The 22,824-nt window shown below is 39.0% G+C and overlaps 1 protein-coding gene across 2 annotated transcripts in view; it reads left to right on the plus strand.

Annotated features, from left to right (window-relative positions):
- The window catches only part of TTC28 (tetratricopeptide repeat domain 28), a 603,177-nt gene that overhangs the window by 181,558 nt on the left and 398,795 nt on the right, over window positions 1-22,824 (plus strand). The window contains exon 1 of one of the 2 annotated variants that reach the window (XM_027124410.1): window positions 13,217-14,031. The exons of the other annotated variant lie outside the window; for it this stretch is intronic. Coding sequence (XP_026980211.1) covers window positions 14,005-14,031 — 27 coding nt within the window. The 5' untranslated portion in view covers window positions 13,217-14,004. Of the gene's footprint in view, window positions 1-13,216; window positions 14,032-22,824 lie in introns of those variants that run through there. 2 annotated transcript variants of the gene reach the window in all.

The raw sequence follows: 22,824 nt of genomic DNA on the forward strand, positions 1-22,824 counted from the left end.
TTTAAACAGGGTTTCATATAAAATTAAGACAAAAATACTTACAGGAAACATATTTTATACCTAGAAAGTCCAAATAAGTTGACTAAGATACAGGAAAAATGAGGGTTTAATAAAATAAATAGCATTACACTTAGCAGGTATGAAAATTGTGACTGTTACTTGTCATTACGATCTGACTGCTTCAGGAAGCAGAGGTTTTTGTTTTTGTTTTTTTTAAGATTTCTTTTTCTTAAGTTGGAACTGATTCTGACACAGAATAGTCACTGTGTTTTAGGATTGAAATTTAAAAATTTTATGTTTGAAATGGTGGTGCTAAAGTTGGTGAGAATTATAAGAAACAACCTTTCCACCTACTTTTTGGGGGCAGTTGAGAAAGGTTTGTGCAGTTTTTTTTTTCTTTTTTAAGAGTTTGTAGTCATAGATGAACCATATTAGGCTAGAATATGTTGTTATAAAGATACAGATTAGGGCTTTCCTGGTGGCGCAGTGGTTGAGAGTCCGCCTGCTGATGCAGGGGACATGGGTTTGTGCCCCGGTCCAGGAAGATCCCACATGCCACAGAGTGGCTGGGCCCGTGAGCCATGGCCGCTGAACCTGCGCGTCCGGAGCCTGTGCTCTGCAGCGGGAGAGGCCACAACAGTGAGAGGCCCGCGTACCGCAAAAAAAAAAGATACAGATTAGTTTCATCTTTATTTGGCCTTACTAGCTTTGTTCTGTTTCATTGGTTCTAATGTGTCTAAACCAGACACCATATAGAGCTATGGTGTTCTTAGTGGAATGCTATAAAATATTGACATTTTATTATATCTTTCAAATGCTCTATAGATGATAATTACAGAAAATGGTTTTGTGGTACATACTTAAAATAAATTAATATCATCAGCACATGTCCATGAATAAAATAACCCATTTAACCAAGAAGGTTGTTGATCTGTTTTCTCAACTTTTCATACTGACATTAGTTTGCTAATTTTTAATTTTTGTTGTCTGGTGCTAGAAGGTGAGTGATAGCTCATGCCAAAGATTTAAAAATTTATGAGAGAAAAAGTTTTAAGTAGAGAGAATTATGTATTAACTTAATTTTTCTGTGAATTGGGGAAAGCTGATCACCTTTTAAAAAAATAACAGCTTTATTGTGATATTTTTCACATATAAAATTTACCCTGTTAAAGTGTCAATTCAGTGGTTTTTCATTTATTCACTAAATTGTGCAACCACTATCTAATTCCAAATCATTTTAATCTCTCGTCAAAGAAACCCTGTACCCATTAGCAGCCACTCTTCCTTTCTCCTACTGCCCAGACCCTGGCAACCACTCACTAATCGACTTTCTGTCTCTAATCGACTTTTTGCCGGTTCTGACATTTCATATAAATGGAATCATACAGTATGTGTCACTTTCTTTTTTAGCAGCAGAACATCTGAATCCAAGTCTGGAAACACCAGCATTCTTTTTTTTTTTTAACGTTATTTTATTTATTTATACAGCAGGTTCTTATTAGTTATCCATTTTATACATATTAGTGTATATATGTCAATCCCAATCTCCCAGTTCATCCCACCACCACTCCCCCCACTCCCCGCCACTTTGAAACACCAACATTCTTAACAAAGCAAATTTGAGCAAAACTTCAGTAATATTGCTAGACTAGATTCCTCATCCCAGCAGGTGGGATGATACACGAAAGTGTTGATTTGATGATAGATTCATCACCCCAGTAAACAGAACATTTCAAGGAGATGCTCTTTTGTTTAGAATTATTAGTGTTGCAAGAGGGAGGAATACCTAGTGGAAATGTGAACATGAAAATCCTTTAAGATACTAAATCAAAAAGGAAAATAATTTAAAATAGTATTTGTATATTTTGGTTAAAATAGTATTCGTATATTTTGGTAGTTATTTGCTATTCAACTTTTGTAATTTACAGTATATAGCTAACCCCAGCTACTAACATGGAAAGTCATCCTTTGCACCGTATTCTACGTGCAGAAGACTGCCAATAATTGTGTTAGATGGTATAATTTTTTTTTTAAAAGTGTCCACTGAACTTCAGATTTATTGAGTGTGAAGGATTGGCAACGTATCATTTTTATTTATTTATTTATTTTTTTGCAATACGTGGGCCTCTCACAGCTGTGGCCTCTCCCATTGCGGAGCACAGGCTCCGGACGCGCAGGCTCAGTGGCCGTGGCTCACGGGCCCAGCCACTCCGTGGCATGTGGGATCTTCCCGGACCGGGGCACGAACCCGTGTCCCCTGCATCGGCAGGCGGACTCTCAACCAGTGCGCCACCAGGGAAGCCCTAGATGGTATAATTGATAAAGAGTGTTTCTGTGGGGGTTGGATCTTCTGAATTACCTTCCATGCAAGTTAGTTTTTGTCTTATATGTGCATTCAGAATAAACAGAAAATTCTTTATGATCTTAATTGCTATTGCTTAATTTGTAATCAGAGTGTCCACTATATGACCCATTCATATACTTCTGAAATAGGAAGAAAAAGCCCTCTCTTGTTTTTATATGGATGGCCAGATAGACAGCACTTTAAAAATTAGCATATGAATGTTTTGACTATCTCACTTAAGACAGCCTGTCAGTTTGGCAGCTCTGAGCCTGTTATTTCTGTGTCTTCTCTTTTCTCATTTTCATGTTTTGACAAATGAGATTGTACTTTTGACAAGTGATTTGTACTTCATCTAAGGTTTTCAAAGTGTTTTTAATTTATTTATTAAACTATCTTAAAGATCATTTTATCTACCCATTTTTGGGTTAATGTAAGAGTCTCTTTAATACAAATGAAAATAGAAAGTGATAGCACTGGAGTTCTTAAATAAAAAACATTATTGGGCAATAATTATTTTTCAGAATAATTATTGCTTATTTTTCAGAAGGTTATGTTTTTTTCTATTAAGCATGTTCAGACTTAGGCCAGGGTGTAATACTGATTTAACGGGAAAAGCCCCTTCTGGCGTTACCTGGGAGAGTGTATCTTTTAGAACTGAATGTATTTACAAGTATCCTTTGGTAAATGAATAAATACCATGCTGAAAATTTTATTGCAAAAGGAAATTCTATGTATTCTTATCATATAACCAACATTAATTTCACTGATTCATTGAATGAATATTTAATGAGTACTTAATATGTGCCGGGACCTGTTCTAAATACTGGACTTACAGTGGTGAACAATACAGATACCACTCCCTAGACCTTACATTCTGTTGGGTGACATAGTGATCAAATGAGTAAATAATGCAATTTCAAATTGTAATATGTGGCTTGAAGAAAACAAAGCGAAGTAAGAGAGATGTAGTCAATTTGGGGAAGGTAGTTGATTTTGTTCAGGAGGATTTCCCTGAGGACTTATTATTTGAAAAGAGACTTGAATATTGAGAAGGAATATCTATTCTGGAAGAATAGATTTCCAGGCAGACATAACTGCAACTACCAAGGTCATAAAGGAAACATAAGAAGGCAGGTCTAGCCACAGCACAGTTAAGGAAAAGTATTGGGGGGGGCGTGGAAGGGGAAGCTGGGACAAAGTGAGAGAATAGCATTGACATGTATACACTACCAAATGTAAAACAGATAGCTAGTGGGAAGCAGCTGCATAGCACAGGGAGATCAGCTCAGTGCTTTGTGACCACCTAGCGGGGTGGAATAGGGAGGGTGGGAGGGAGGCTTAAGAGGGAGGGGATATGGGGATATATGTATACATATAGCTGCTTCACTTTGTTATACAGCAGAAATTAACACAACACAACATTGTAAAGCAATTATACTCCAATAAAGATGTAAAAAAAAAAAAGTATGGTAAGAGATGAGGGTGAAAGGTAGAGGCTAGATGATGTAGGGAGGGCCTTGTGGGACGTGGTAAAGGCTTTGTTTTTCTATTCTTTGTGCAAAGGGAAGCCTTAAGCAGGTTTCAGACAGGGAACTGCATGATCTGATTCACATTATTGAAAGATCATCCTGGCTACACAGAGAGACTGGATCACAGGAAGCAAATTGAAGCTACTGTAGTAGTCCAGTTGATATTAATGACAACTGTGGCTAAAGAAGAAGGGGTAGAGGTGATGTGAAGTTGTAGGATATGAATTAGAACTTGTACGTAGAGAGCTGAGGACTTGGTATTGGATTAGATGTTGAGGGCGAGGAAAGGAGCGGAATCAGAGGTAACTGTTTAAAGTTTTTGGCCTGAGCTGCTGGAGGAATAGAGATGCCATTAATTGAGATAAAATGAGACTGAAGAATGACCAGATTCTTGGGGGAAAATCAAGAATTTTGTTGAGATGTCTTAGTGAAGATGTTGAATAGGCAGTTATTTATACAAGTCTGGAGCTCAGAGAGGTAGGAATTTGAGGTATAAATATGGGTGTCATCAATTAAGAGATGGTATTTAGACGCTTGAGACTAGCTGAGATCTGAGGGAGTAATTATAGGCAGAAAAGAGAGCAGAAGACTGTGCCTTGGAGCTCTCCAGCGTACATACATATCTGTTCATGCGTATATATTCATGCAAGAAGAACTTGTGTCCCAATATAAACAAAATCAAATGTGTCTGTGTGAGTCAGCCACGGTTCTTAGCTGCAAGTAACAGAAAACAACTGTGACTTCTAATCAAAAGGTACCTGGATTTCAGCCATAATGGGCCCACAGTAACTGCTGTATCCTGGTTGCCAGAGCTGGAACCACCACTGCGGCTGGATGTTGTATATGGTGATGAGCTCCATGGCACTGATGACCGTAGCAACCGGATGTTTCTGTGGGTCCTGCTAGAGTAAATTCTCTCTGTCATTATTCTTTGAGTCACTTGCTTCACTTTCAAACTTCTGGCAAAAAACTTTGCCAGAGGTATTATGTTTTTATCCCAGCTATCGGGTGGTGGATATCAAGTAATTATCTGACCTCTTTGGTTACTGTCATGAGAGATATTTCCTACATTCCACCAAGACTCGGATAATGGGGAATTCCCCCAAAACAGAGGATGAGAGTTAAGATACCAGGCAGTTCAACAACCATAAACAGGTGTCTATTTGGTGAGTGTGATCCATTTGGTTGCTTATAAATTCATAGCAACAAGTCAGTATAGTGCCTCCAAATGGACCTCAAGAATAATATTTTTTTTCTACTGACTCTTTTCTCAAAGCCTGTTTCCTGCCATAGGATTGAAAAGAGATCTACTTTCCCTGTGTTCCTTTTAAGCATAGCCAGAGAAATATAGCCTCTTTTGGTTAAAAACACACAAGTAAATAAGCCCCCAGTTCAACCATCTTTATTAAGTAAACCTTAATGTATTAAAACACACATGTAATTACTACCCTTGCACATTCAGGATTCCTTTAAGAAGGTTCATAAACCCAAAGCTGTATATTCTGCCCCAAATATCTGACCACTGAATTTACTCCAGATAAATTCTCTAAATTTTAACTAAAGATAACATATGCTGAAGTTTCTCCCAGATTGATAAATTATATAACAGAAAAATTACACATGCCCTATAGCTATGGCTACCTGGTAGAGAGAAGTAACAAGATTGTAGCCCAGAATATTATAGTCCATTGATCTGATCTATATGAGAAAATTGTAACACAGTCATAGTATTCTTAAGATGGAAGATTAGGACTTCCCTGGTGGTGCAGTGGTTAAGAATCTGCCTGCCAATGCAGGGGGCACGGGTTCGAGCCCTGGTCCGGGAAGATACCATATGCCACGGAGCAACTAAGCCTGTTTGCCACAACTACTGAGCCTGTGCTCTAGAGCCTGCGAGCCACAACTGCTGAGCCCATATGCTTAGAGCCTGAGCTCTGCAACAAGAGGAGCCACCGCAATGAGAAGCCTGCGCACTGCAACGAAGAGTAGCCCCTGCTCGCTGCAACTAGAGAAAGCCCACACGCAGCAATGAAGACGCAACACAGCCAAAATAAATAAATAAATACATAAAATAAAATTTAAGAAAAAAGATTAATTGCTTACCAAAGAGATAACAAAGTATTTCCAGGCTAGTGCCCATGTCCTTTAATAAGCTTCATTGGAAAATGACTGAATGCTGGACTTCTTCAGTGAGTGCTAGATTTTGTTGTCTTCCTTCAAAGAGTATTGAACTTTGTTCTGCCAGATAGTTAAGTTACTTGTAGATTAAATGTGCTTTTTTCAAGATTTGTTTTTAAGCTTTGTTAGGGTGAGTTTACAGTATATTTTAGTTAACCTCTTCTGTTAAGAAATGACTTTTCTGAGGTCTCTACTGAATGTCCCAGGTATTCCCTCCACTCTGGCTATTGGAACTTGAAAGACTTGCAGCCCTAGAGAGTTCTGATAGTTGTTGTGCTTACAGCTTCCCTTCACTTAGCCTTGTGGAGTTTTGCCCTACATTGGGCAACGTTGTATTCAACCAGAACTCAAGAAGCCCCTGTGTTGATCTCTGGAGCACCTGTCCACGTAGCCCCCTTAGAGTTCATTTTCTCCGTTTCTCTACCCGGAATGTTCCAGCTTCGTTGGCTTCCTCAAACTGAACTCTGTCTCCTCACGACCATTGTGCTCTGCTTGGGATCCCCTTCCTGCTCTGTGGTCCGGAAAGTGCCTCCAGGCAGAAATCCAGGGTGATCATAGGGGTTACCTCATTTGTTTTGCTTCTCTCAAGGTTCATAGTACTGTGTGCATGTTGTTGTCTGAAACAGTACGAAAACAGTGTTTTTCCTGTATTTTATCCAGTTTTCTAGTTACGCCAGGAGAGTAAGCCTGGTCCCAGTTGCTCTGTTATGAACAGAAATCCCATTAGAAAAATGATTTTACCACTGAAACACATAAAGATTAGTTCTGGCAGCTTGTGGCCCTTAATATATAATCAACACAAAATCCATGGTATGATGAAGAAAGAGAAAAAAATTAGGGTTAGCATAGTAAAACAACCACAATAACAACAATGTTAAACATATAGCATTATATACAGGTTATATTATATATGTGTATAATTACATATATAGTTTCATACTCCCAACAACCATACTTAGATAGTTGCTATTATTATCTCCATTTTACAGAGTTGGAAATTGAGGTACAGAAAAATGAATTAATCCAGGGTCACACAGCTAGTATATGGTGGATCTAAGGTTTGAACCAGGCATTATTAGCCAAATAAAAATTGCTGCCTCAGGAAACTGGGTAGGTCTCCCACCCATCCCAACTGAGCAGTGAATTATGTTGTATTTTTTTCTTTTTACACCAAAGCTTTATACATGTCACCATTATGTGAATGACCCACAAATCTCTTTATAGCTATAGCTGTAGACATAGATATATATCCTTACCTCCAGACAATCCTTCCACCTACCTACTTTACATTCCTGTGTATCTCTTACCACTACCTCGGACCTATAAGTCTCAAACTAAATTTAGTACCTACCTGTTCTTTCTGTGATCCATATTTTAGTTAGTAGGGTATCTCTTTTTCTAAAAGATGACAAAAAATTTGGGGATCATCTTTAAATACTTCCTTCTCTGTCTCTTTCATGTAACAAGTTCTTAGGACCTGTTCTACTTGTGAAATGTCTCTCAAGAAGGGCCTTTTTTCGCTTATGCTGCCCTAATTCAAGACCTCTTCATCCCTTATTGATCTTTTGTAATAGAAACTTATTTGGCCTTCCTGTCTTTATTGTTCTCATATTCTTCCTGTCCTTCACAGTACTTCCAGAGTTAGCATAAAACTCAAATAGATTTGCTAATGCCTTGATTAAAACCCTGTGCTGCTCATCATTGTATTCTAAGTCAGGGATTAATAACAAGGCTTTGGAGTTTGACTCCAATTTCCTTTCTTCTAGCCATGATTCTTTGGGAATTTACTTAACCCTTTAGCCTTAATTTCCTCTCCTGTAAAATGGGCATAATGATAGTTCCTCCTCATAAAGGTGTTAGGAAGAATCAATGAATAAAAAAAATATATAAAAGACTTCAATGCTTAGCACATACTCAACAGATGATAGTTATTATTATTATTGTTAAGGTAATAGCATTCACAGCCCTCTAACCTTAAGTCCACTATGCCTTCCTTGCCTTGTGTTATATGTGTCAGATCTGTGAGATGACTTGCTAATGTGGCCCATTTTTTCATACGTCCATGTTTTGGCTCACGCTCTTTTCCTTCAGTCTGGCACATTCCTCCCCAAACATTGTCTCAGCTTGTTGAAAGGATACTATGCCACCTCTTCTGTAAAACCTGTCTCTGTTACCACAGTCAGAATTAATTACTCTTTAGGGCTCCCATAGTCTTTTTTTTTTTTTTTTTGCGGTACGCGGGCCTCTCCCGTTGCGGAGCACAGGCTCCGGACGCGCAGGCTCAGCGGCCATGGCTCACGGGCCCAGCCGCTCCGCGGCATGTGAGATCTTCCCGGACCGGGGCTCAAACCCGTGTCCCTTGCATCGGCAGGCGGACTCTCAACCACTGCGCCACCAGGGAAGCCCAATTATTTCATTCTTTTAGCACTTAGCTTGTGCTAAGAACTTGGGTTCTCAAAGTCAGATGAATGGCAAGATCAGTAGGGTTAGCTGCTATTGTTATTGTTATTTTTATTAGTTGTGTACCTGTCTTCTCCTTCAACCTCACAAGACTGCTCTGTCCTTAAGGGCAAAAATCATCTGATTTATTTTTGTCTCCTTTCACAGTACCTAGTAGAGTCCCTTGTATAGAATGAGTACTCAGTCAATATGTGTTGAATTTACAGGATTGGGCTTCAGCCTGTCTGACACTGTCTGATAGAGTGGAAGGAAGTGAGGTGGATAAAGTTAGAGGTGATTTTTCCTGGATGTTGTAGAACAGTTTACTTCCCAAGGAATGGGAGCATGGTTCTACATCTACTTTGCTGTGTGGCAGAATTCTTATGCAACAGGTTATTTTAGTTTTCTTTTTTTAGCAAACCAAGACCTTTAATATTCTGAAAGCACCCAATTGTGTGAAATATCACTAATGAGGCCAAATTTTTTGGTCTCAAATATGCTTCCACTTTTGTCCCTTTATTTCCTAATATCTCTTTAAATACTTGAAAATAATTTAGAGGTCTTTGGGAAAATTAATGTATTTTCCAAATACTGTTTTACATTGAGTTTAATATTCTAAAACCCAATAAATGTAAATAACTATGAAACTAGCTTTTCTGGGCATTTACCCTGTGATCAATGTCAGACATATCACTCCTTAGGAAATCTTGAAGAAATTCACAACAATGAAAAAAGGTGTGTTTTCTCCATTCATTTCCTCTTTCTTGCTTTTGTTCAGATTTGAATAGACAAGAAGTTATTGAGGAAAATACTGCTTTAATAGACTGTTTTACAGTATCTCCCTTTAGGGAAGTGATTTGCAAAGTGCTATGTTTAAAAATGGAGTGGTACAAATGCCTTTTAGTAGCTGCATATCTGAGAAACTGTGTTCTTACTGTTGACATTGTATCTTTGAAACAATAAGCTAAATTACAGCATTTTGAGCTGTGTTAGCTTGGTGCCTCTATATAAATAATTTCTAAGGGAGAAAGTATACTGGTATAATAGTAATTCTATAAACATTTCAGGTATAATTACCAAGTCAGTTTGGCATAAGCAAAATAAATAAACAAAGGCACAAAGAAAAAAGCAAGATGATTTAATATAGTATTCATATTTACAGGCTTCTAGGTAATGGTCTTCTTTCAAGTGGTACCTACTAAATGAAAGCTGAAACACTCACCAGTCAGCAGGGAAAGAAATGCCGTATAAATAAGTGACCCAAAGGAAATATACCTAAAAAATTGAAAACCAGTTTAAAACTTCACTTTGAAGTCTTAGATTATGTCGAAACATAAATATATTTCCTCTGTTTCCTTTGTTACAGTCCACTGTTCTCAGAATCCCTCTCCCCCAATTTAAGTAACTTTGTCTTTTATTAAGTCCAACAACATCTGAGCATGGGAGATTGCTCTTCAGTCCACAGACCATGCGTGGTATGCATATGGATTCACAGATGCCCTCAAAAAACCACCCTATAGATTAGGAACCATGTAGGTCTCTTAATTTACATATGGGAAAGTGAAGCCTTGAGTGGTTAAATCAACAGTCACAAATTATGACTTGCAGATGGAATTTAGACCTACAGGCATGTTTTGTTTGGCCTGTTAGGATGCTTTAAAACTTTTGAGCAAACAATTAAAATCAGGAAAATTTTAGCTTCTCATGAAAATTTAGAGGATCTGGCACCGTTGGACTGATATTCCTGTATGACATCAATTGACTAGCATTATGTAGCATGTAGCAATTCCCTCTTTTACATGATTTATCTTTCTCCAGATTTACAATCCTTACAATTCCCTTTTATCTTACACCTGACTCTGTTTCATTTATTCATGTCATCTGCCTTGCCCTTCTGATAATTTTTGTTGTATAGCAAGTTAGAGGCAGAGTAAAAAATAGAAACTTTTATCTTGACCTCTAAGCAATTGTAGGTTCCTGCCCCCATCACTCAGGCGTTGGTTTTTAAGCCTTGGGTTCTAGTCCTTCCATTACCATTGACTTGCTGGGTGGCATTGAAGGGGTCAGTTAACTCCTGTGAATTTCAGTTTTGATATCTATCATATCTGTCAAATTGTCATTATAAGCATTTTAATTATGCACATAATTTAAAAATCCAAAGGTTTATATACAAAACAGCCTCATAAAATCATGGTTAATATTTTGTTATATTAGATTGCTTAAAAATGCTGCTTCAGTCATGCCTCTTGACTACTCTTAGTACCTTTAATGCCCTGCATCCTACAGGATAAAGTCCAAATTTCTTTGCCTTACAGTGTTCCCTACCATTTGGTTCCAACATACCTTGCCAAAGTATCTTTTACTTTATATGGAATGGAATGGAATGGAATTTCCCTCATTCATCATTCAATCTCTACCCTCCCTTCATTCTTTTATCCCATAAATATTGAACACGTCTGCTGTGCCAGGCACTATGCTGGGCACTGAGGATTACAAAGCTGAACAAGACAGAGTTTCTGCCTCTAATGTTCTCATTCTTAAGCCTTATATTTTAGGCAGGTCAATATATTTTGTATCTTGAATACATCTTGTATGGGCTTGCCTCCTTTGCTCACACTATTCTCCCTTTTCTTTTTCTTTCATTATTTCACTCAACAAATATTTAATGATTGCTTATTGTATCAGGCACTGTTCACTGGGTGTTGATATTATACAGAGTAAAGTCCCTGCTCCCTTGGAATTTATATTCTTGGGGATATAAGACATTTAATAAATAAAATATATGTCATAAAGGCTATGAAGTAAATGTAGCAGGGTAAGGAAGATAGAAGGTAACAGTCATAGTGCTATTATTTTAGAAGGAATGATGAGAGACAGCCTTTCTAATATGATATTTGAACTGAAGGAACTAAGGGAGGGATCCAAGAGGGTATCTGGAGGAAGGGTGATTCAGGCAGAGGGTGCAACACATATATGCTTGATATATTTAAGGGACAGTGAGGTGGCCAGTATGGCAGGGGCTGAGAAAGGGAGTGGAAGAGGGGTAAGAGATGAGTTCTGAGAGGTAGACGGGTCCAGATCCTGAAGAACGTTACTGCCTGTGGTAAGGACCTTGGCTTTTGGCTCTAGAATGAGTTGTATCTCCTCTGTATAGCTCAGTGGTAGAGCATTTGACTGAATTTCTACTTCAGATTCCTTTGTGACACCTTCCTTGACCATCCCTGTTTACAATGGTTTCTCCTTCCATCTCCTGGAATGCTACTTACCACGTAATTCATTTGTTCAACTGACCAACGCAACGTCTGATTGTCCTCTTATAGGTCTTCAGCTCTGTCCTAACTTCTTTGTAACTTCCTCTAGCGTAGGGACTTAGTTTTATACCTTTCTATCCTACATGATGTTTTGCACCTAGTTGGGACTTAATATATGTTTGTTTTGTGAGGCTCCAGCCTCAGATAGCAGCAGTAAGAATTTGAAAGCAATGTTTAAGAAAGAAGTGAAAGGACTTCGTGATAGATTAGACATAGGAATGATGTTAATTAAGGTTTTAGTTTGTGATCCTGGAAGAATGACAGTGCTATGGACAGATATAGGAAGGCTGGGAAGAGAAACTGATTTGGGGGTAGATTGATGAATTTAGTTTGGAATTTATTGAACTTCCATGTTAGTAGGATATCCAAGTTAAGCTGTGCAGAATGATTTGGATATGTTAGGACATATACAGAGTATTGGTGTTATTTGTGACTGCTGCCTGCAGTATGTAATTTCAAGAGCAGGGATAGCCTCTTACTCATATTTCTAGCATCTGGAACAGGGGCTGGCAAATAATAGGTGCTTGAATCATAGGCACTTAATAGTTTTATTGAGCAGAGAGGTAAGGTTGGTGTGTAGCTATTATGCATATCATGGCTTAACTATATTTGTTAATATTATTATTTTTTAAAAGACAATGATTTCACCATTGAATTTCAGATTCTCAGTCTTAGAAAAAAATCTCAAAAGTAATTTGTTTTAGTTAACTGTTTTGGGTATTTTAATGACATTTACAATATATCTGATATAGTTAGTGTCCAATCTGCTTATAATCATCCACATCAGCCAGTCCTGCCAATGCATTATAGAACTCTGACATTAATCAGTTAAATATTGTTGAAACAATGGAGTGATGGTACATCAGTTGCTATTATTATGTTCATCAGTTAGTATTCTAGTAGCTTACACTACCCATCAATTCCCAGCTATCAAAGTAGCCTCATGGTGAGAGAAGAATTACTAAACATGTTGGATGACAAATAATAGAATTACATTGTATTTGGAGATGTGTCTCCTTAAATAGGATGGAATCATTTTTATAGAAGCTGAATGAAATTCAATCTTGATAGCAATATTTTTATAATAATAAAATTAGTGCTAAATTTAGAGAAGCAGAGTCTATTCTTGATTAAAATTTTTATTTTGTCAGATATCTTAAATCTTTTTCCTTCAAGTCACACTTTTAGATTATATAGCTTTTTGTCTAGAAACCTTTTCTATTCCTTTTTTCTCTCGATATAACTCACAAATCTAGATCTTTTGGAATGGTTTCCTTATTCCGTAGGTCTATTCTGGCTCTGATTCCTTGGGAGCTGTTAGGTGCCTCTGAAACTGTGTGCTTACTTTTTGCTTTGGAACAGATGTCGTGGCACTAAGACCCAGAAACCATTTGCTCTGTGTGGCTGGAGCTGGGCAGGCTGTGCTCACACTGAAGGGAAGGAAGTCATTAGTGCAGACTGAGCTGTGGAGTTGGGTTCTTGCAGGATTTCCTTCCAGCCTTTCCCCACTAAGGTTCTTGGGAATTAAAAAAAAAAAAAAAAATCTAAACACACAAACCAAGTTTTCCTATTTACAGTGTTCAGGGAAGGTAGGCATTTCGGGAAGGGCAGATCCTTTCCCCAAGCTATCCAAGAAAGAAGAGAAAACAGCGTAAAGAAGCTCTGATTACAGATCTTTGGAATTTTCTTTGCTAAATTTTACAAACGAGAAATACACCCAGAATTTTGGGAATTGCTCCAGGCTGCGCGTGAGGGTTTGATTGCTTGTCTAATCTTTTTTTGAGAAGAGGAGAATTCGCCAAAAGGGGTTTGGATGGCAGGAGCCCGGCTGGGTTCGTGCAGCAGCTTGCGTTCTCCCTCTTTTCTCTGAGGGAGGGTCTTTGCAGCCGGCTTGGAGACCCCCTGCCGCAGGCTCTTTTTGCTGGCGCTGGCCTGAGGGGAAAATGCTCCGCTCTGGCAGGAGTACGCTGGTTGCTGCTGGGACTTCCTAGCCCCGTGGGAAGTGTGTTCGTGGTTTGGGGATACTTTTCATTGAACTGAAGGCGAAAAGACTGGACTCTCCTGGGCTCTTTCCCTTCGCAGTGAATATGGGAAAGAATTAGGGGGTGGGAGGGAGGCAGCATGACTTGCAGTCGCCGCTGCCCTGCATCTGTCCCCAGCCCCCAGCCAGCATCTTGATGTTCCACGTATCGGCTGTACAAATATGATGAAATGGCAGCCCCGGAAGAAGGTAAGTGTCCCGGAGTGGGGACGGGGCCCTGATGCCCGACCCAGGGAGGGGTGACAGGGGGCGGTTGCCCTCGGGTCCCTCCACTCCTTCCGTAGTTTGCTGGACGGGCAGGTCCAAGTAGCTCTGTCCCTGTAGGGACTTACACCAGTCCCTTAGGGACGGGTTACCAAGTCTGATCTGCGTCCATTGCCCTCTTAAGTTTTTCCTTCTTGGTATGCCCAGACTCTTCAGGGGTGACAGCTCAGAAACATCCCTTTGCCTTAGAAGCCCGGTGGAGCCAGCCACACGATTAGCTTTGCAGGAGCCAGCCAAGAGCTGCCAGGGTCTAAGGACTCGGTGGCGCCTCGTCTACGGGGAGCCATTTGGGGTTGTATTCCCGACACATTCCAGTGTCCCCGCAGGTGGGTGTTGTAGCACCTACTTCCCCAAGGGGTTAATAGGCTCTGAGCCGCTGGCAGCCGCTTCCCCAGGGCCCCGCTGGGGGGCGAGCATCCCTAGCACAACCGCCCAGCAGCTGGTTCCTGGGCAGCGGGGGCCGCGGGGCCTCCAGCCTGAGCTCCTGGGGCCGGGCCGGCCGGGCCTTCTGCCCGCGGGGCTCCCGGGCGGCTGCGTGGGCCCGCGCGAGTGCACGCGCCGGCCATTGTCACGGGTGTGTGTCTGTGCGTGGCAGCGTGCACGGGCGTGTGTGCATCGATCGTGGGGAAGAGGGGGAGGGGGCACTTTGCTTTTTGCGAGATTATTTCCTAATATGGCTCCTTTGTTGAGAACTCAAGAAAAAAAAAAATCCAGTGGTTCTATCAAAATAAATTGCTATTGGTCCCAGAAATAACGTTTCTAAATGTGGGACTGGTCGCTACCCCAGGACGTTCAGGGAGAAAGACAGCTTTCTTCAAGTTGTTGGCGGCTGTAGCTTTGGCTAGGGCTCCCTTTTGCTAACTTGTCTGACTGGCGCTGTTAGGTGAACCCAGTGGTTCACTGCGTAGCAGGACTTTTCCCCTCACTTCAAATACCTCATTTGGCCGTGTTTTTTATTGACATTCTTTTGAAGGAAAACAGCGAACTGAACGTGCTGTGCCTCTCCCCAGCCATGACCTGTCTCTGTTAGCAGCTGCCTGGTGTTTTACTTGAACTAGCTAAACTGACTCTTTCTTTGTGGCATGATGTGTGATACCATGTTTTACATCAGAGCTGAAATAGAAATCATGTGTGAAATGCATGAGAAGATATTGTGCATTTGTTTTATTGCTAGAAAATCTAACAAACCCTGCTTCAGTACAGCCTGGTGAATTGAAAGGTTTTCTTTGATATCTAATTTGCTATTTGAAACGAAGTCATTTCTACTGCATTCTGAAGTCAGAATCTCTCATATATTAGTTCTCATAGAGCTTCTTTCAGTGATATTGGTTTCATGTGTTTTAGTTAAGAGATCCATGCGTCTCTCCCTACCACCCATAAAAATCAGAGTTAGGATGAGGAAAACCCATAGAAGAAACCATATAATTAAGAAATTTAAACAGATTCTGTGTATTCCTAGAGCCCTCCCCCCAATTTCTTCTATATTTGTAAATTGCATATTTGTGAGTACTTTTAAGATGTCTGCAAACTATACATTCATAAATGTCTGTTTTTTCTATTTTACCCAATATGCAGTAACTCATGTGGTTATGTCTGTGGAAACCCCTCTGGGTACTGGTATTGCTTGAACCACGGAAGTATTATTCTTGGCAGTCAGGTGGATTTCTGGACTCTGGAAGATTCTATTTCAAGTGTTAGGATTCACTCTGCAGTATTTACTCACTCTGTGATGCTTAAATTGCTATACCAGAAGGTTGTGTTTATTCACTGCATTCATAATCCCAAATCATCATGTTATCAGATATAATTCTGCAAAGTTCATAGAAGATTAAAAATTAAGCTGAGCCATTAAGTACTGTGTGATTATTTGGTGGTGGCTTGAGAACAATTCTTCCTTCTACATTGGAAACGGAAGCTTCCTTGGAAGAATATTCAACTCCTGTAGGGCACCAATAAGTGTTTACAAAGATTAGGTTTATTTTTTTACTCTTGCAAGAATACTCACATGATCAGATCATTGCTGTGGTTTCTGGCTGGGTCTGCTAACACATTTGTAGTGGTACAGTCACATGCTATGTGTTTTGTCAAACTGTTTCATAAAAACCATTTATACCACAGATGAAAAGTGATACTACATTGATGTGATTTTAACAAAGCTAAGAAGATCATCCATAGAATGCTGCCCCAAGCAGCATTTGCTATAACTGGGCTTCATGGCTAGGATTGATGGTAACTTGCTATCATGGTGCCCTGTCAGCCACTACCAGTGCTGGCTTTTGTGAATTCTGGGCTCACTATGAGAGAATGACCATAGGTTCTAGGTTTCTTTGTTTCTAACTGAGCATGCAGCTGGGGTACATGATTGAAGGGGAGTCCTTTACTCTTCTTTCCTCTGCTTATTTGCTGGGTTTAACTAAATACTAAAATTCAAGATGTGGGCTCTGGAGTATTCAATTAGGGTCTGCTACCTTTTTCACAAAGAAACCACCAGAACACGATTAATCATGTTCCACTCTTAGGACCAGTGAGGAGCTTAGTTAGCCATAGCTTTGCTCCCTCATTTCTGGATACTACCACCAAGATGCTCTTCTTCCTTCCCCTTCCTGAAGAAACAGTGATTTTTATCTACCTCTGAATTCCTGGAGCATTTAGAATCTATGCCCTTTTAGGCTGATTGTCCTTTACTGATAGTAAACTCTTTTAATCTTAGCCTCTCAATTATTCTTCAAGCTCCTTAAGTTTAGGAACCACGTTTCACACCTCTTTTTTGGTGGCAGGGATAATATAGTTACTCAGTAAATATTTATTTGATGTAAAAGTAAATAAGAACTATTGCTTTGTAAAACTTGTATTTATTTTTAGGGTGGTATGATCTTTAAATGTAAAAAGGTTCAGAATGTTTCAGTTGACTCATAGGTATTAGACTGTAGTGGATTATTAAAGAAAACCAGAATATTTTGGCACTCACTTCTAATCTTTTGTAGACAACTTCAGGGAGGGGACAGCTACACTTTCCACACAGGCTCCTGTGGCAGTCATTGTTAAGACACACTATCAGTCTCCGGATCCAGTATCATGATCCTTTTATTAACATAACCTTATTGGCCTGGCAAAATATACTTTCCCATGTTCTCACGTTAATAGGCTATCATGCAGCACGTTATTTTTATCTTGTATTTGCAGAAATGATAGTAATTAAAATGCTCATCTCATAGGAACATGTTTGTTTACAATTCTGAAGTGATTTTTGCTCTTTAAAATCCACGGATTAGTATCAGATAACACTGTGTAAATAAGACTGTAGTCAAAACCTTCAGGAAAACTGCTGCTGATTGGATTTTTTCATTCCTTATCTAATGTTATTTTACTGTTCACACATAATAAAAGATCATTAATAGGAATATGTCATATAAGCTACATTAATTATGTCATTTGAGAATCATATGATGTATTTATCTTGTTCTACTTGTCACATTAATATAATGTGAATCTGGCTTCTTAAATGACTTCTCTGATAGAGCTTCATTTATTTCAAAGCTCACTAATAAGGATTGTGTCCTGTAAATTTGTGTCTCAGAATAGCTTACTGCTTTTACAAAAGAGTGTATTCAAATCCCTGAACTTTTTCTATGATAAAGCATTTTGTTTCTGGATTAGAAAGCTAAGTCTCAAATTTTAATACAGCTATACCAAATTACTTAGTTACCTGCCTAAATGCTGTGCTAGTTGATATTATTATATTATTCATTTTGGACCACAGTTTGTTTATAGTATAAAATTAGACTTAAAAATAAGCATTGTGGACAAAAGAAGTTTTAAAGAGAAGTCTTAGAAATTTCATGATAAAGGTCTTTCTGCAGATCCGTCTATATACCATTCCCAGATCAGTGCAATCTAGAGACCCAGGTTTTGGTTCTGGCAGTTCCCATGACTTGTGTCCTTGGGCATGTCATTTAATCTTTCACATCTGACTCCCCACTGTTATAGTTTAGCGCCTCATTGTCATTTGCTGGATCTATTGCAAATGGCATCCTAATGATTTTTCTTTTTCTTGTCTCTTTTTTCCTCTAATTTTCCCTTCTTATTCCTTCTAGAGTAATTGTTTAAAGAAACACATGTATTTATTCACCTTCTTAAAACTCTGCCATGTCTCTCCATTGTCTAGTAGATGTCTCCAAAGTGGGGTGAACACACCTTGGGCTAGGGAGTGTGCAAGAAAATGACTGGGTTATGGGGAAATACGAGGACTTCTGTTTTTGTGGTTTTTTTTTTTTTGCAGTACGCGGGCCTCTCAGTGTTGTGGCCTCTCCTGTTGCAGAGCACAGGCTCCGGACGCGCAGGCTTACGGGCCTAGCCGCTCCGTGGCATGTGGGATCTTCCCGGACCGGGGCACAAACCCATGTCCCCTGCATCGACAGGCGGACTCTCAACCACTGCGCCACCAGGGAAGCCCATATTTTTGTGTATTTTTTAATCTAAAAGAATAAGAAATAAATTAAGCTGTACTCTCAATACAGTTTGCCCCTCTTCCCTTGTTTGTTTGGGAGCCACAAGGGGTTCTTAGTGGTGCCCTCTCATTGTTCATGCTAGTCATTCGTTCACCTTCAGTGTGCTGTGGTGTACTTAGTTTCTATCATAAAAGATCTTGCCTTAAGTGATTAATTTTATTAAAGAGGAGAAGAAAACAGAAGAATGTAGTGTAGGTTATATAGTATAGTGATGAAGAGGATGGGCTCTGAAGCTAGACTGCCTGGGTTTGAATTCCAGTACAGCCTCTTAGTAGCTGCATAGCCAAGTTATTTAGCCTCTCTGTACTTCAGATGTCTCATCTATTTAATACGAGTGGCCACCTAGCTCTTGGTGTGACTTTGAAGATATAATGTAAAATGCTTACAAGGAGTGTCTGGCACATAAAATGTGCTTACTACACTTTTCCTGTTAGTATGATGGTACCCTGTAATCTAGCTGGACACAGCTTACCAGGCTTCTGTGCATTTGTACATACTTCTTCCTTTGCATAGAATGTCTTCTTATACTCTTCTTAACTTGCTTCCTTTTGTCACTGGTCATACCTTAAGAACTAATTCAATCTTCTCCTCCTTAGTGAATCTTTCTACGTAATGGCTGGGTATAGTTGGCCACACCCTCCTTTGACCATACTTGTATGAGCCATAGTCATAGCTCTGTACTGTAACTGTCAGTATGTCTGCCTCTATCAGTGTAAGGTTGAGGGCACAGGCACAGAGTAGGAACTGAAAGAGTGAATATTTGAAAAAATGCAACATTTATGGAATATGATGGTCAGTGATCTTCAACCAGCTGGCAAGATTCTCTGACTTGCCAGTTATTGGAAATGCCTAACTTGCAAGTTTATCTCTTTTTCTTACCCTCTCAGAACACCATATTGACTATGAGTCAGGGTGATTCATTAAAGGGATAATCTTAACTCCTTACCTATTAAAAATAAAGTCCCAGTTATGAGGTGATGGCTGCACAACATTGTGTGTGTGCTGAATGCAACTGAATTGTACACTTCAAAATGGTTAATTTTATGTTGTATGAACTTTACCTCAAATGAAAAAAAGGGGGGAAAAGTTACAGTTATTTGTGATACATCTCACAGCTGGATCACAAGATACAAGTGCAGCAATACCATGGTTGTAAACCACTGGAGTAAATCTTTATTCCCTTCAGCCCGAAATATTTTGGATCTTGTAAAACTGGTAGGGAATGGTCATCTATAGAAAACTACTTCCAGGGACATTTGAGAAGCTGGGAATAGTTGATAGACTTGATACGAAGTGAAAGAAGTCAATGATGAGGAAATCTGATTTGGCACGTTTACTGTTCAGGAGCTAGCCAGTAAACATTGCCATTGTGAGAGGCTACAGAGTTGAACTGGCCCAACTTCAAGAAAAGGCGCCAGCAGCCACCTTCATTTTGCTGGTCAGTCACAGTGGTGACATGCTGTGGAAAACACAGCGGAAGCAAGAGAAAACCTGAAATCCCAGCTGGCCTTGTCAGCTTTAACTTCCACAGCGAATTCATTATATCATTAATAACAATGTATGTCTCAGCTTTAAGACTTTGCTTTTTATTGATGTGCTAAAACCATGCAGTTTCATTGAAAGCTATAAAAATTATATCATTCAACTGACATTTTTAGGATATATATGACGCTTTTGTCCTGTACTTTCTTGTTAGTGCCCCCTTTTAGATTTTTGTAGCTAAGAGGCGTATTCTCACATGATTGAGCCCTTTAACTATATTCCTTTTTTCAGCACACTTTGTTATTTATTCTGTTAGAGCGTTTTGTCTTCGTTATTTTGAGTATTCTATTCTTTTACCATATATCGTAAGGAAAAACATAAAATTGTATCCTTTGGCTTACACCTTCTGTGTAATAAACTTAACATTTCTGGAAAAAGTACCTGAAATAAACTTGATGTCAGCTGTCAAAGCTGCACATAAGCTTTCTGCTGGTAGACGTCTCTCAGTTTGGACTATCAAAGGACTGAAATTTCTATAGCTTACGTCTGGTTATGTAAGCCAGTGTCCATTCATGAATGCACTTATATTTCCAGCATTGTTTACTTTGTGGGAGGTAATATTTTGGATTTACATCAAGTTGGAAGACAGGCTCGTGGAAACACAGATTTTTGAGGTAGTTCTGAGTTAGAGAGCAGTTACCATTTGGAATAGGGACAAAGTGGAGTTGGGAGCCAGGAGCTTATTGCGGGAACTCATTGTGTTTGGATATATACTCTCCTAAACACACAATATTCGTAGACTTGAACCTAGAAAGATAATAGTGGGAGTAGAGAAGGAAGAAACCTTCAAGGAAACTTTGTTGTACATCCTGGGATAACTTATGTCCTATATTGACAAAACAACATTTATTATCAATAGATAAGAAATTGGGATTTTAAAATTGATAAATGATTCCTTATTTTGACATGTCCAATGTAGGCGTTCCTTGTTTTAAGGAAGATCAAAATACAATATTTGAATCTGAAAACAAACTGAATGCCAACTTGTTTTATATAACTAAAAACTTTGAATGTCCATTATATTTATCTGGTTCATTACGTAATTGCTCTGACAATTGATTGTTAAGCGTATTTTATATTTTAAATATTTATAAATGAACATAATGGAAATGCACACACTCATTTTCAGGATTATGTTAAATTGTGGTTATCTGTGAAAAGCTGAAATGCTTAAGCCCAGATCTGTCAGATATTTTTGGAAACGTGTTTGCAGAGTTGAGATTCTCAGGCATAAATAAATAAGATTATTATGTTTCTGAGAAGTAGAAAGAAAATGTCATAGTGAGTGATGGTGGACCCATGATCATTTTGGTGGACTTTGGGTCTTTATTACTTAATAATTAGTTTTTTCCAACAGAGGGTGGGCTAGAGAAATAAAAGATAAATGCAAACTACTTTATTGTTAATAATTTTGGTAAATATATTAGGTTGAACCATGTGAAACTGCTGATGTTTCACCATCTTTTACCTACAAAACTAGAAATTTACTTTGGTTCAATTAGTATTGGGGGGTTAGGAATGGTGGTGATAAATATTGAAATTAAGACTAAAATGTATTTGAGGGATTAGTTATGAATTTTAATATTCTGTAGTCACCATGGTTTTTATGGAAAATCACTATGCTAATATTTATCTGTGGTGTTCTTGTGAATTTCTTGTTAACTCAAACTTAATTCATTAACTGCCAGCCCTTGTTAAATTTCAACCATTTTTTAATGTGAAATTTTCTAAAATATATAACACATTTTCTATCTTCTTAAACAGAAGGCACTAAGCTTCTCCTGATTACTCAGGATTATTATCACAAACATGAATTACTCTACTTTGGCATAATGCAGCACTACCATAGGAGCTTTTAAGGAACGTAGAATTATTTGTTCCTATACTGACTGACCCCAGATTGTTCTTTTGTGTCTTTTAAAATATTTTTGGGACTTCCCTGGTGGTGCAGTGGTTAAGAATCCACCTGCCAGTGCAGGGGACATGGGTTTGATCCCTGGTCTGGGAAGATCCCACATGCCGCGGGGCAACTAAGCCCATGCGCCACAACTAAGCCCGTGCTCTAGAGCCTGCGAGCCACAACTACTGAGCCCGCACGCCTATTGGAGCCTGCGTGCCTAGGGCCCGTGCTCTGCAGTAAGAGAAGCCACCGCAATGAGAAGCCCGCACACTGCAATAAAGAGTAACCCCCGCTCACCGCAACTAGAGAAAGCCTGCGCACAGCAACAAAGAACCAATGCAGCCAAAAATAAATAAATAAATAACTTTATTTAAAAAGAAATACTTTTATGATGTCTTTGTGTGGTTTTTACCTTTCTTTCCATGTTGCCCAAAGTAATGCTGCTGTCATGTGCCTACTTCTTGCAATTCTGTTTTATGTATTTGTTTCCTATCTGTGGTGGGTGAGAAGTTCAGCTAACTGAGCCTTAGCTTGTGACTGAGATGAAAGTAAGTAGACTCTGAATGAATGAGGGTTTCTCTTATGAGTGTAGGAACTTTAGAGTATGAACTGTGACTTTCTATTTTGACTACTTAAAGGGTTTTTTTTTTTTAATACTTTCTGGTTTTAGGCTATGTTTTAGATGTTTAAGATGGTTAATAAATGACTTTAAAAAAATTATTTTGGAGGGCAGACAGCAGAAGCAAGAAGAACTACAATCCTGCAGCC

The sequence above is a fragment of the Aethalodelphis obliquidens genome, unplaced genomic scaffold, assembly GCF_003676395.1.
Source record: "Aethalodelphis obliquidens isolate GAN/ISIS:26980383/991018 unplaced genomic scaffold, ASM367639v1 scaffold28, whole genome shotgun sequence".
In the NCBI taxonomy this organism is placed as follows: Eukaryota; Metazoa; Chordata; class Mammalia; order Artiodactyla; family Delphinidae; genus Aethalodelphis; species Aethalodelphis obliquidens.